Below are 15,827 nucleotides of genomic sequence, written 5' to 3'. Positions count from 1 at the left end.
TACGGAGTGCTGGACGTACGAATTTGGACTCGGATGCAGTGCAACCCATAACGCCTTCCCTCCAAACTCTGTGGTCATCTTCTTAGCAGATGCTTGAGTGATGGTTCCTCCGGTGAACTCCCTTCATTGAATGTTTTTTCCCCCCTTTGAATCCTCACATCTCTGGACACCTCCCTGAAGCTGGTGTAACCTGCCTTGTGTGCTGCGTGTGCAGCTTCAGAACCTCCCGTTTTATTCACATTAACTGAAGACTGAAACTGTCTTATTCTCTCTTATTCATTACACAGTGTTTTACAATGAAAAGCTATTTAGCAATTACTATAAAATCAAAGTTGTCTCACCAGCGATATTTACCACAAACTAATAGCTCACATTAAAAACATATTTTTACCAGACACACGGGGGAACAGGATGTTTTCACATAATTCCTCCCATGAGCCTCTGTGGCAGGTTCGGATATTAACTGCATTTTATATCTAAGGAAGCTGAGGCCCACAGGAGTCATACAATTTACCTATGAAGTCAGGTGCTCTGGCTCACAGTTGATTAACCACTCTACTGTTCCAGCTTCTATGTGAAAAGGATTTCAATGAATACATGCATTAATTATAGCTAGGAATTTAATAATATATGAAACCATTCATTTTTACCATTTCTTTTTTTTTTTTTTTTTTTTTTTTTTGAGCTTCTAAGGAGACCAGTATGATCTTGAATAAGAACCTGTGGTTTCTTCCAAAGGGAAAGTACAGATCTAAAAATACTTTCTTGGAGTTCCCATCTTAGCTCAGTGGAAATGAAACTGACAGGTACCCATGAGGATGCATGTTTGATCCCTGGCTTCGCTCAGTGGGTCGGGGATCTGAAGTTGCTGTGAGCTGTGGTGTAGGTCGCAGATGTGGCTTGAATCCTGTGTTGCTATAACTGTGGTATAGGCCAACAGCCATAGCTCCAACTTAACCCCTAGCCTGAGAACTTCCATATACCACAAGTGTGGCCCTAAAAAGCAAAAGATCAATCAATCAGTAAATAATTAAAATGAAAATACTTTCTTACCTCAAAATCTAGTCATCAGATAATTTAAATCACTCTTGGATTCCCTCTAGGATAAAACAGGACTTTTAAATATAAATTTATTTATTTATTTTATTTTTGGTCTCTTTTTTTTTGGCTTTTTAGGACCAAACACATGGCATGTGGAGGTTCCCAGGCTAGGGGTCCAATCAGAGCTGTAGCTGCCAGCCTGCACCACAGCCACGGCAACTCAGGATCTGAGCCATGTCTTTGACCTACACCACAGCTCATGGCAATGCCAGATCCTTAACCCACTGAATGAGGCCAAGGATGGAACCCGAGTCCTCATGGATGTTAGTCAGGTTCATTAACTGCTGAGCCATGATGGGAACTCCTTAAATATAAATTTAAAGCTGAGTCTTTTTTACTTATTTTGAAAGGAAAACAAATATTTTGTTTCCTGCACTATTCCTGAAATCTGTCTTGTGTCCATATTCATAAACAAACATTTCAATCTTTCTTTCCCTCGATGTTCACTATTATCAAGCACTTACCTGGTGTGATGTCCTGTGCTGGGCATTGGGGTGGAGACAAGGTGCCATCTTCCTGGTGGAGGAGCTCAGAGCACAATTGATAAGTTATCATTTAAGTTACCGGAAAAATGTTGAAAGGCTGAAATCATGAAACCAGACTTTTTCTCTCTTAACCAGTCAACTCCAGGTCTATACCATCAAATGGATTATGATGAATTTGAAGTTTTGTTTGACTCCAGTATATAACTACACATTTAAAAAATTCATTTATGGAGTTCCCGTTGTGGCTCCATGGATTAAGATCCTGACGTAGTCTCCATGAGGATGAGGGTTCCATCCATGGCCTTGCTTGGTGGGTTAAGGATCCGCCATTGCCAAAAGGTCATAGATGCGCCTCAGATCCAGCATTGGTATGGCTGTGGTGTAGGCCTGCAGCTGCAGCTCCAATTCAAGTCCTAGCCTGGGAACTTCCATATGCTGCAGGTGTGGCCATAAAAAGAAAAAAAATTAAATAAATGAATAATTCATTTAGGATTAGATAATATGATTTAAGAAAATTTGAAATATGATTGAACGTAAGATCCCCCCCCTTTTTTTTTCTTTTTAGAGCAGCACCCATGGTGTATGGAAGTTCCCAGGTTAGGGGTTGAATCTGAGCTACAGCTGCTGGCCTGTGCCAACAGCCACAGCAATGCCACATCTGAGCTGCATCTGAGATCTATGCCTCCGCTTGTGGCAGTGCTGGATCCTTAACCCAATGATCGAGGCCACCAGTGGTCAAACCTGCATCCTCATGGGTACTAGTTGGATTCTTAACCCACTGAGCCACAACAGGAACTTCTAAGATCCTTTTTTAAAAATAAGATAATTGGGAACTCTCTGGTGGCCTAGTTGTTTAAGGATCCTGCATTGTCACTGCTGTGGCTCAAGTTTGATACCTGTCCCGGGAGCTTCCACATGCTGCAGGAGTGCCCCCCAATCAAAGTAAGATAATATGTGAGTTGAACAAATGTATCTTTCACATACATGTCTATAAAGCATCTTCATAAATGTCACTGTGTCATAATACATTTATCCCATAAGAAGTGGAGGGAAGCTTTGTCAAGGGCACAGTTACAGTGACATCTTCATTCTTCCAGCGACTGCAACAGCAACCGGAATTCCATTGCCTCCTTCACCAGCATCTGTAGCAGCCAATGCAGCTCGTATTTCCACAGTGACGAGATGGACTCAGGTGCGTTTGGTGAAGGCACGTGAGTTTTTTGATGCTAGGCTTAAAGGATGAATTGGTCTTTATCCTTGTACGTTTTTCCTTTTTTTCAGCCAGCCTCGGTGGCCACATACCTTGCCTTTTGGCTTTACCTGCTTGCAAAAGTTAATTTCCCTATCCCTTTATAGACAGAGTGATTTTTTTTTTTAAAGATGGAAGAAACGAACTAATTTTTCTGTGAATATGAGATGTTTTATGATCTTTCTTGTCCTTTCTTTTTTTTTGGGGGGGGGGTCTTTTTTTGTCTTTTCGAGGGCCACACCGGCAGCATATGAGGTTCCCAGGCTAGGGCTCAAATTGGAGTTGTAGCTGCCAGCCCACGCCAGAGCCACAGCAATGCCAGATCCAAGCTGCATCTGCGACCTACACCACAGCTCAAGGCAACGCCGGATCCTTAACCTATTGAGAGAGGCCAGGAATGGAACCCGCAACCTCATAGTTCCTAGTTAGATTCGTTTCCACTGTGCCGCAGCGGGAACTACCTATGATCTTTCTCTGATACTGTGAAGGATAATGGGGACACAGGAAGTAAGTTTTACTGGGACAGGGGGCATTGCTGACAATGTATGTTGAGGGGTGGGGTGTGGGCTTTGAAACAGGATTTTAAGACAGCAGCAGCTCTTGAGCCAGCCTGACGTGTGGGTGATGGGGAAAGGGGTGACAAGAAAAAGATATAAAGAAGAAGATATAAATATTTTACAAATGTTTTATTTTGTGTATGCTCCAAAGACTTTGCATGCAACCAGGAAAAGTCTTAAATTTGAAATAGGCAGTTTCTTCCAACTATTCGACCATTAGAAAAATGCACCATCTGAAAGAAGCATTAACGTGGGTACCACAGGGTTCCTTCCTGTGCGACACTCTGCTTTCCCCTCGGCTTCGAAGGAGCAATCATCTGCTGTCTAATAGCTATTACAGCTTTGGGGATTCTTTTTCCAAACATGAGGACTAATGAATGGAATAATAGCTCGTGTTGAATTCTTTTTTACTTTATTTACATTAAAGTGCTTTGGAATGTTAAACATAAGGTAAATGTTTGGTTTTTTTTTTATATTTAGGTGATGAACTTCCCCTGAATGTTCGCATTTCACATGATAAGCAGGACAAGATACACAGTTGCCTTGAGCATCTTTTCAGCCAGGTACGGCTGGGACAGGCGTGGGTATTTTTTTCACAAAACCATCAGGAATGTCCTTTTCAGGCATAGGAAAAGAAGTTTGGAGTTAGAAGAAAAGGCTTCCACCTATTCTTTTTATTCTTTCTTTGTGGGTTTTCATATTCCTTTATGACATTTCTGGCTCAACTTCATCCCTAATTTCAAGAAGCACAAGATTATCTTGGTGCTCATATATGTGGGTATTGTGCATTTTTAAAAAAAATGTATATCTATAACCAAAAATCATAGTGTAGAACTCTTTACCACTTTGAAAGGGATTATGGTAACTTTTAAGTTTTTTGTTTTTTAAATAATTCTAGAACTCCTACCCCTTTGGTAAAGTGAATTTATATTTTGTATGAATATAGGGTAGGCTAGTAAGAGATGTCATTGTAAATGTTATTAACTGAGTTTATCCCAATATATATTTAAAGATAGATTTTGCTAGCAGCATGGGATTTCAAAAATAATGGTTGCTTTAAGGGAAAAAAAAGGTTATTTTACAAAACTTGCTCTTGGAAATATCTTTTATGCATAATGAGAAGTGAGGAAACTCTTAGACATGTCTGCTGTCATGATAGGTGGATTCCATTACCAATCTCCTGAAAGGCCAAGCTGTTGTGAGAGCCTTTGAGCAAACCAAGTACCTGACGCCGGGTCGAGGATTACAAGGTAAGGTTTAAAAGGTGACTATTAGAGGTAATTGGGAAACAAAAGTGGGAGACAGTGTAATTGCAGCAAAAGCATGGCATGAGAAGAAAAGTTCTGGTTACTCAAGTTTCACAATTCACTTAATACTACTTCCATTTTGACAATTGTTGAATACATATATATATATATATAAACCAGTATAGGACCTTTTAGATTTCTTTGAAACTTTAAAAAGTTTAATGCCCATAGGGGCCAAACCAAATGAGTTAATTGAAGAGCTTTAAGTGCTGAGTCGCTTTTGCTGAAATCAGGCTTCATGCCTACTCGGTGGTAGCCCAGTGGTGGAGACTGGGCTTTGGGCATGGGGGTTGCCAGGCAGAACCAAGCCCTAGAGCTACTGCTTTCTGACATCCATTTTGGGATGTTGAAAGCGAGTTTTTATCTAAATTTGCTCCTGTGTGTAAACACATATAAGAAGACAATAATATGATTTAGATTTTAGATTTAACAGATTTTTTTTTTTTCTGTGATAGAGCTCAAGAAATTACTGTCATGATGCTAGGTGAGGACCACAGGAATGAAAGAAAAAGGATTCTGTAGTTTATGGGCTTGTGAACTGGTAAATGGTTGAGACTTAAGAGCACTTTTCTGTGTTTATTTAGAGTTTCAGCAGGAAATGGAACCAAAACTGAGTTGTCCAAAAAGGTTAAGGCTTCACATCAAGCAAGATCCTTGGAATCTTCCCAGCAGCGTCCGGAATCTTGCTCAGAACATCAGAAAATTTGTTGAAGGTCAGGATGACAAGCAAAGAACATCGCATGACATTAGCAATGCTCGTTTAAAAACCCATTAAACCCCTAAGTTCAGTTGTGCCCTGATTACTTTTTGCAGTGGTTCATCTTATGAGGAAAATAAAAGGACCAAAAAGGGTGAGTGAGGGCAGAGGAGGGAAAGAAGGAATCAGATTGCAGAACCTTGTGTTCCGAGAATCTAAACCGTGTGGACTGTATCACAGAGAATATTCTCAATGAATAAAATAAGGGCTCTCACTTAGGAAAATAGATGGAGTTTCATATTTCACAGTATGAAAAATACCACACATATTTCTAAAGGATTCGCCAAAGGCATGAAGCTGCATTTCATGGGAAGTCTAAAAAAAATCTATTGTGAATCGCGAGAAATAAAATAATTAGATAGGTAGCATCATTAGGTTTTAAGTTTCTCTCCCAGAAGGGTTTGTCTAAGTTGTTTGTTAGCAAGTGTGAGATTGTTTACTCCACGTCCTATACCTGGTACAACCTCTAATTGGAGATGTCAAACTTCGCGACAACTCCAGCGAATCTGATTGTGTGTTGTTCAGGGTCAGAGTTACTAAGGAGAAAATCCTGAGCATTTCCAAGATGGTTATGGTGAAAAAGATGAAATGAGACATTTGTTTAAATTTTTAATCAAGTCTAATGCAGTGATTTTCTTCCCAGTATTAGACCAGTGGTTGGCAACATCTAGAAAGTTTTCAGTGTCCCAATCATGGGTTTGCTACTGGCATCTACTGGGTAGAGGCCAGAGCTGCTACTAAACATCCTACAAGGTACCAGCCAGTCCCTCCCAGCAAAGCATTATTTGGTCCAAAATGTCCATAGTGCTAGATTGTTTGATATTTATTCTCTACTACAGCCCCTTGCTAGCAGTATTTCCCACTCCTAGAAAATGTATTTACTCCCTTGACTATTAACTTTTATTTTTTTTTAATTTTTTTGCTTTTTTAGGACTGTACCTGCGGCATATGGAAGTTCCCAGGCTAGGGGTCGAATTGGAGCTATAGCTGCTGGCCTACGCTAGAGCCACAGCAACAAGGGATCCAAGCCTCGTCTGTGACCTACACCACAGCTCATGGCAATGCTGGATCCCCAACCCACTGAGCTAGGCCAGGGATCAAACCTGCATCTTCATGAATACTAGTTGGATTCATTTCTACTGTACCACAACAGGAACTACTGAACTTTTTAAAAAATATTTTTAAGACTCTCTTCAAAGACTTCTATGCCAGCTTTAGCCAGATCCAGATTGCAATAATAATAGTGCTTCACAGGTACAGAGTGCTTTAAATAATTTCCCAAGGCTTTCAATATAAAATTCCCATTTTTTTATACACAGTCCTATAAAATAGATAAGATAGATGTTATCATCACTTATGAAGGAGTGAGTTGAGACTCAATGTAGAGTAAGAATTTTCTAAAAATGACAAAACTGGTATGCAATAGATGGGTCTATTAATTTCATTTTTTTCTGTCATTTAGGGAAGTATCTTGACCTAATGATAAGAAAGGCACACTGTGTGTGTGTGTGTATACTCATAGTATATATGAATATATATATCTAACAAGTAATGCACAATATGATCCACAATATAATATACCCTACATGCATATTTATTTTAATATATTTATACATTATATTATCTAGTACTTGTATATTATATCTATAATCTTCACAAGTGTAAATAATTAACAGTACTCTTTTGACAGTTTGTTGATCAAGACCATAATGCTGTAGGCTTTGGAGACCACCATATAAGCTACAATAGCTAGGATGACCTATGGAGGTGGTAGGATTTGAATTGTTTCACTAACTCATATAATTCAGATTCTGGAAGAGATTTTAGGGCCTTGAGCAGTGAGTAGAATGTGTGTAGGTAGATAGGCAAAAATAACCTGTCAAGAGAATGGATGGGATTTTTATCATCTAAGGTAAAAAGGTTGTGCTAATTTTCATTTTTTAATTTATTTTAAAATTTTTATTTTGTTCTCGTTTTTTGCTTTTTAGGGTGGCACCTGCAGCATGTGGAGATTCCCAGGCTAGGGGTCTAATCAGAGCTGTAGCCGTTGACCTACACCACAGCCACAGCCACAGCAACGCTGGATCCTTAACCCACTGAGCGAGGCCAGGGGTCAAACCCACAACCTCATGGTTTCTAGTTGGATTCATTTCTGCTGCACCACGACAGGAACTTGGTTGGGTTAATTTTTACTTCACAGTTAAAATGTGATGTTTGTTGCAGAAAAAGACTGAACAACTGGCTGGTATGTTTGCTTTCTCTGCAGAGGTAAAGTGTAGGATACTCCTGGCTCTTCTTGAATATTCAGGTAATATTTTACATTATTTTTACTATTTGGAATGATTGTAGCCCATGACCTTAGATGTCCTATGATATGAAGGCAGTGCCTTCAACTGTTTATAAAATAGATGGAAATATCTCTACCTTCTCTAAAGCCTTGCACAGATTTAAAAAAAAAAAAAACACTTAGTTTTGATAGAAACATAACTCATATGCTCATTTTTAATTACAGGTAAAAGCATGAAAACATATAAAAATATATTAATACAAAATATAATTAAAAAGGAGAAAGGGAACAGGTTTTGGTAAAGTTAATTGTACAAATAGGTTTTACTGTGAAACATTAACTTTTGTTTATAAACAAGGATGTAGGCAGTCTCAGATTCAAGGAGAAATAGTCTGTGCTTTTTTTAAAATTTTATTTTATTTTTACTGGAGTACAGTTGATTTACAGTGTTATGTCAATTTCTGCTGTACAGCATAGGGACGCAGTCATATTTATGTACATTCTTTTTCTCCTACCTTCCATCATGTTCTATCCCAAGAGATTGGATCTAGTTCCCTGTGCTATCAAGAGGACCTCATTGCTTATCCACTCTGAATGTAATAGTTTGCATCTAACCCCCAAATCCCTGTTCATCTCACTCTCCCCCCTCCCCCTTGGCAACCACAAGTCTATTCTCTATGTCTATGAGTCTGTTTCTGATCTCAGTCTAAATCATATTAGAAGGGCATGGCACAGAGAGAGGAAGAATTTGTGGCCACGTTTACAGTCTACCACACTTGGAAAATTTAAATTATAAATGAATGGATGAGCCATATTAACCAAGAGGGCTTTTTTATTTGAGGATTGGGTTTGACTGACTAATAATAATAACAAAAACTGGGCGACTGAAGCAGACAACCCTAATGTCAACACGACCAGGTCTTTACTATGGACAATGCTCAGAAATCTGTGGGTCCAACCACAGCTCTATGCCTATTGTCCTAGAACTGGTTCCATTAAAATGTTTCAAAAAATAATCAGCTTACATTTTTTGAGCTTTCATAAAGGCAGCATAGTTGGTGGAACCCATTTTTATGGATTTCATTGAGTTTTCCCAACTACTCTGTGAGAATATTATTGTTTCCACAGTCTTAAAGATGAAGAAATCTACATTCAAGCAGAATAATAATAACTAGCAAATGGTAGTCAGTTAACACATATTTTGGAGCAACTGGAAGATTAGCTGAATAGATGCCTTATTGGGCATCTATTGTAAATACTAAGTGGCAGTTTTGAAATAGAAAGTTAGTTCTGCCAATTTGGAATGCAAAGTTAGTTCTACAATTCCAGAAGTGGTCCTGGAATGCATTGCTTTATTTATTAATATTCAGGTGGGCATTCTTATTTTCATTTCAGTTTTATTTTTCTATTCCTATCATAATTCTCCTTTTTCCTATTTAATTTACCCACTTTTTTTTCTCTATGAAATTTGAATGGTACCAACCATAGCCAAATTACTCCATATTGTTAGCTACAAAATTATGCTTTTCTCTTGCAAAGAGTAGCCTGTGTCTGCTAAATATTATGCCTAATTGCTTTTATTCCTGTCTCTCTGTCCATTCTCTTTTTGTTTCCTTGTTTATTTTGCTTTCTTTTCCCTACAGTCTCAGGATAATGATGGATTACTTGCATATCTAGGAAACCATCTCATTCTTTCTTTGTCAGCAAGCTTGCTATGGAACTTGAGCTTTTTAAATAGCTGAGATTCAGTGATGTGTTAATATTTTAAAACATGTTTGTGGAAGATGAATTTAAGTAGATGCTTAAATACTGAAATGAAACGGAAGCCTTTGATAGATTAAAATCCATTTGTTTTGAGTGTATTCCCTCTACAGGGGAATTCTTATCTTCCAAATAACAAACAAGCTGTCACAAAAAAGAGAACTCTTGCTTCTCTTCTTTTACTAGAAACTGGAGGCAGCTGTTATGATTCTTGCTATAGTTCTTATTAATAAAAATGATGAATGAGAATAATTTTGGTAAAGGATGGATACATGAATTTCAAACAGCTGCATAATTAAAAGCAAAAAAGAAGTTCTGTATGTTTTTGCTGGGAGCTCACTTGCTGGGTTTCTTCCTTTCTTTCTTTCTTTCTTTCTTTCTTTCTTTCTTTCTTTCTTTCTTTCTTTCTTTCTTTCTTTCTTTCTTTCTTTAAGGGCTGCACCCATGGCATATGGAGGTTCCCAGGCTAGGGGTGGAATCCAAGCTATAGCTGCTGGCCTACACCACAGCCACAGAAACGCCAGATCCGAGCCATGTCTATGACCTACACCACAGCTCACGGCAATGCTGATCCTTAACCCACTGAGTGAGGCCAGGGATCAAACCCACAACCTCATGATTACTAGCCGGGTTTGTTAACCACTGAGACATGACGGGAACTCCTGGGTTTGTTTCTTTATCATGATATTCCTAATCTATTCAGCAATAAAACTGGAGCACCAATGTGCCAGCCACCATGCTAGATGCTAAAGAAAAGAGGAATCACACTAATATCCCTGTCTAATTTCACCTTGCTAAGTGCTTTATATGTTTGTATCCCATTTATCTTTATTGCACATCTAAGACATAGGAATAACCCCTCTTTTACAAATAGGGATTTGATACCTAGAATCGCATAGTTTAAAATTGGTGGGATGGGTAGTTGAAAAGCAGATTATCGCCTCTAAAGTCCTTGAGCATAAATCTCGATATGTCATTTCCCCTGGTGATGTCCTGACAACCTATTAGGGAGCACAAGCATGTTGGCAAGCTTTCACAGTGCTGCATCATTAGCCCTCCAGTAGAGGGTTAGGGTGGGGGTGCAAAGAAGCCCACACACTTCCTGAACGAGAGGGGACATTTCACAAGGGGAGATAATATTTCAGTAGCTCAGTGAGTTGATTCTAGAAGAATGATTTCGAGTTTGCTGGGTGGAGAGGGGAGGAGGGTGGCCCACGGCCAGAAGGCCCAGGGTACAAGGTGTAGCCTGTAAGAGAATTTTTTTTTTTTTTTTTGTCTTTTTGCCTTTTCTAGGGCCGCTTCCGCGGCATATGGAGGTTCCCAGGCTAGGGGTCGAATCGGAGCTGCAGCCACCGGCCTACGCCAGAGCCACAGCAACGCGGGATCCGAGCCGAGTCTGCAACCTACACCACAGCTCACTGCAATGCCGGATTGTTAACCCACTGAGCAAGGCCAGGGATCAAACCCACAACCTCATGGTTCCTAGTCGGATTCATTAACCACTGCGCCACGAAGGGAACTCTTTTTTTTTTTTTTTTTGTAAGAGCATTTCTAAGGCTGTTTCGTGTTGAAGGTATTCTGAGTTGTGCTATGTGCTTCAAAGAGGTCTGTACAGCTATGGTTCTCACTGCTTTCAGACCCACTGTTTTATTACATTCTCACGACAACTCTGTGAAAATTGTCGCTGATGGGAGAAAAATGGCAAAAGCAGTGTGTTGAGAAGCTGTGAATTTAAGTTGGAGAAAGATTGTAAACACCTCTCTCTGACACTCTTGAGTTTTCTGCCTTTGTTACTCACATGAGATGGTAACATGTTCAAAGTTACTTGAAAAGCTCTTAATATGTGAAAGGCATCTGAAATCTATGCAGACAAAGTCATTTACTCTCTGTTAAAAATAGGAGCATGGCAATTGAAAATAACCTCCTGGGAGTTCCCGTCATGGCGCAGTGGTTAACGAATCCTACTAGGAACCATGAGGTTGTGGGTTCGGTCCCTGCCCTTGCTCAGTGGGTTAACGATCCGGCGTTGCCTTGAGCTGTGGTGTAGGTTGCAGACTCGGCTCGGATCCCGCGTTGCTGTGGCTCTGGCGTAGGCCGGTGGCTGCAGCTCCGATTCGACCCCTAGCCTGGGAACCTCCATATGCCGCGGCAGCGGCCCAAGAAATAGCAAAAACAAAAAACAAACAAAAAAAAAAAGACGAAAATAACCTCCTGCAGTAATAAACATGTATTAAATGTTTTTCATTTGAAAATATGTTGGTTTTAAGATTTAAATGGCAGCGCAATCCAAGGGCATCTTTCATATCTACCTTGTCACTGCTGTGAGCATAGACCTGGCTGTGGCCTCTACCTCTTCATACCCCGAGTAATTGGTTGCAGTGTTTAATTACTCTGGAGCCTTCAGTGGTAAAAGTTTGAAGTAATGAATGGATACCATGTATATGAGATCAGTTCTGATTTGATAATGAGGTTGAATGAAAAAGCTTTTAAAATTTTTATTTTAGTATAGTTGACTTACAATGTGTTAGCTTCAGGTGTACTGCAAAGTGAATCAAATATATATATAAGATTATTTTCCCTTATAGGTTATTATAGAATATTAAGTCGGTACTATACAGTAGGTCCTTGTTGTTTATCTATTTTATGTACAGTAGTGTGTTAATCACAAACTCCTCTAATTTTAAGGAGTGGTAATGCATATAGACTATGGTAGCAGAGAGTAGAATAAACATTTAAGTATCCTTTTTTATTATTTGGTGTGCCCGTGGCATCTGGAAGTTCCCCAGCCAGGGATTGAACCTGACCCAAGCTGCTGCAATAACAATGCCAGATCGTTAACCCACTGTGCCACAGAAGAACTCCCTAAGTGTCCTATTTTTGCTAGTAAGAAGAAATTTGTTAATTTCTTCTTAAAAGCAATTTTTGCAGATAATTATTTCTACTAATGGCAAAGTTACTAACCTTTGTGATTTCTTCTAAAGCTTCCAGTGGAACCAGATCTTTCCTTTTCTAGACCTTAGTTTTCCACTCAATATCAGCAATGTCTTTCCAATTAGATTTTTATTAAGAAATTATTCTTGGGTTATAGGTGGGTGTATTCCTGCAAAAGCTACTGAAGTAGTAGGTTTTTTTAGTTTCCCATATTTTCTGCTTTACTATAGCACAACTGAAAAGCAAAGCAAGAATGTACAAGAAACATAGAGGGAGCTTTTTACCTACTGAGTTTCTGCCTTGAATCTCTACCTGCATATAGGATGACCAGCCATCTGTTTTTGTTTTGGTTTGGTTTTTGTTTGTTGGTTTTTTTTTTCAGGCAGCACCCGAGGTACATGGAGGTTCCTAGGCTAGGGTTCGAATCGGAGCTGTAGCCGCTGGCCTATGTCACAGCCACAGCAACGCCAGATCCGAGCCACGTCTGTGACCTACACCACAGCTTGTGGTAACACTGGATCCTTAACCCACTGAGTGAGGCCAGGAACCTGTGTCCTCATGGATATTAGTCAGCTTCGTTTCCACTGAGCCATGATGGGAACTCTGATGATCAGCTATCTGAATAAGTCAAACTTTTAAATCAAGACATACTAAATCCAGTCATTTCAAGCAGCCAGAGAATGAGCTCATACATTTTCATTTCCCTTAATTCATTTGTTAGTTGCTCTACTATTTCATGATTTTCATTCAGTAAATATTTGTTGAATGTCGACACTGTTAGAAATTATGCACAACAGAATAGGTGTTTTCTCTTAGTTGAGAATTGCACAAAGTTCTTTCTTGGTTTAGCCATTTTATAGTTGTATGTAAAACACTCTTTTCCATCTATTAGAATGGGGTCCATGGTATATAACTACCTGAGGGAAATGTCTAACACATGTTGTTAGTTAAATTAATAAGTTGAACCCTATGGTTTTGCTATCTTCAACTCTTTTGACCTGCTAAAACAGCAGATTCATATAGTTCAATTTAATCAATTGATATTTTCATTATACAATTAAATATGTTAAATATTTAATCCTTTTTTTCTAATAAAATTTTCAAGAGTAGCTTTTACTAACTGAGCTAACTGAGGGAGACTGAGTAACAAGCAGCGATTACACGCTTTGGTGGTCACTAAAAACAGATGTTCAGTGTTCTTTGTAAAGTTAAAAATTATGGTTTTTTTACATCAAAAAGCAGGAACTCATCATTGAGTAAAAGCAGTATGTATATCTATGTTGTACACTAATTATTGACAATGCTTCTTCATTGCAGAAGATTCTGAGTCCTTAAAGTATTAGTACACTTTGGGGAATATGATGATTTTGACCTGTGTTGTTCTTCCAGTATAAGCGATTTTTCAATGTACAGAATGCATGGCTTAGCGTTTATATTGTCTGTGTAGTTTGTATACATCAGATGCCCCAGAAAAGTGAACTCTTGGGGATTGAGTTCTCAGTGGCACAGCTGCTTTCCATTTGAAAAACATGTGGCCCAGGACTGGCGGTTCAAAGGGTAAACATACCTTCAAAGGGGGTCAATCGAAAGTCCAGTTAAGTGATGGATGAGAATAATAGGAAAATTCAATTTATGCTAAAGCTGTAAGTATATTACTTATTTCAAAGAAATATAGGAATTTATGAACTGGACCTATTTATGGCTCATGAAATTGAATAGATGAATTCAAGAGATGCAAATTTGCTTATTGTTACAAGCAGCTAGACCTCGAACCTCTTCTCCTCATGTGTGTTTCACGTTAATGTTTGAATAGTTTAGTAAGTAATTTCTTGAAATTTAGTGTCAGTAATATGTGTTTTATTTGCCAGCAAAACTGAAAAATTGAATTTTGTTTCCTTTAGCTATTATGCCACAATGCATATTATGTTCCATCATGAAAAAATGTACATAAAATAAAGCCTTATTTTACTCCCTTAGGTTTTATAAAACAATTTAATGACTACAAAATAAACTCACAATATCAAATAAGAAAAATTATTTTCATATTTCTAACATTTTGTGATGTTCACTGTTTTCTAAAAAGCATGTTTTGCTTAAACACTTGTGCCCACTCATAGAGCTGAAATTCACATTTTCCTATGGTGTGAGTTTAGGGAAAGGGTGAAGTAACAGCGAGTGCAAACACTTAATGAGCTGATTTTATCCAGATATGACATTTTTCCAAACTGTCTATATGTTCTCCTGGATCACAGACAGTGAGACGCAGCTCCGAAGAGACATGGTCTTCTGCCAGAGTCTCGTGGCCACAGTCTGTGCCTTCTCCGAGCAGCTCATGGCGGCCTTAAACCAGATGTTTGACAACAGCAAGGAAAATGAGATGGAAACTTGGGAAGCCAGCAGAAGGTGGCTGGACCAGATAGCGAATGCAGGAGTTCTTTTCCATTTTCAGTCACTTCTGTCACCGAACTTGGTAAGGAACCACAGCGCCTCCCACTGGCCGTGCCAACAGTAACAGGCATTGGCATCCATTTCCAGTAAGAAGTGATTATTCATTATTGTATCCACAGTCATCCAGCTTCTTTAAAAGTATACTTTTCCATGGGCAAATATAGTTTTAATAAGTTTGTGGAAGGTATTTCTTCTTTCCTGATTTTTATTTATTCTCAGTGGCTGCTAGAAGCTGTGAAAGCATCCATCTGTTACTAATTCCCACATCCCTCAGCACAGGCTGAGAAAGGTCAGCAGAGAAAAGAGGGTCTGTCTGCTGTGGGTCGCTGTTTCCAGTCCAGAAGGAGGAGGCTGCCAGGAGCCCCGAACTCCCCCTGAGGTTGATGTTCTGGAACATGCTGTTGGAAGAGCTCCAAGGATTTGCATGCCATACTGTCTGACAATCTGTTTAAAATTTGCATGTGTTAAGTGATTTTATTTCCTTTCTTTGTATGCATGTTTGTCCTGTTGATTCTAAGAACATTGCCTTAATTACTGTAAAGTATTCCACGTCTATGCATCAGTTGTCCACAGTGGTGAGGAAGAAAGCATCTTGAAATAGTTGATAAAACTGTGATGAACGTAGAGTTTTTTCACATACACTTTCTGTGGTTCTGATCGTTGTCATGATGTACAAAGGCAAATATATTCACTTTATATAAACTTAAGGCACATGTTAAATATAACTGATTTGAAACATGAGATGCTGTTTTATCTGTTAAACATACATAGGAAATGGAGCGACCAAGTATCATGGTTGACTTTTTAAATGAACGTATATGAGTTTATACATCAAAATGATATTTTTCTTCAATGATATTGAAGGCAGGGAGTGGTGATTGCTGTACTTCATAATCATAAAAAGTTCTGTATTGATAAGGTAAGGAAATCCATTCACCTCAGTG

The 15,827-nt window shown here is 38.9% G+C and overlaps 1 protein-coding gene across 2 annotated transcripts in view; it reads left to right on the top strand.

The window, feature by feature from the left end:
• The window catches only part of PREX2 (phosphatidylinositol-3,4,5-trisphosphate dependent Rac exchange factor 2), a 283,847-nt gene that overhangs the window by 175,689 nt on the left and 92,331 nt on the right, over positions 1–15,827 (top strand). For both annotated transcript variants that reach the window (XM_021089269.1, XM_013996689.2), the window contains exons 27-32: positions 2,684–2,778; positions 3,873–3,955; positions 4,552–4,642; positions 5,284–5,412; positions 7,723–7,764; positions 14,688–14,905. In XM_021089269.1, coding sequence (XP_020944928.1) covers positions 2,684–2,778; positions 3,873–3,955; positions 4,552–4,642; positions 5,284–5,412; positions 7,723–7,764; positions 14,688–14,905 — 658 coding nt within the window. The remainder of the gene's footprint in view (positions 1–2,683; positions 2,779–3,872; positions 3,956–4,551; positions 4,643–5,283; positions 5,413–7,722; positions 7,765–14,687; positions 14,906–15,827) is intronic.

The sequence above is a fragment of the Sus scrofa genome, chromosome 4 (assembly GCF_000003025.6).
Source record: "Sus scrofa isolate TJ Tabasco breed Duroc chromosome 4, Sscrofa11.1, whole genome shotgun sequence".
Classification (NCBI taxonomy): Eukaryota; Metazoa; Chordata; class Mammalia; order Artiodactyla; family Suidae; genus Sus; species Sus scrofa.
This window is presented reverse-complemented; position numbering and strand designations above follow the sequence as displayed.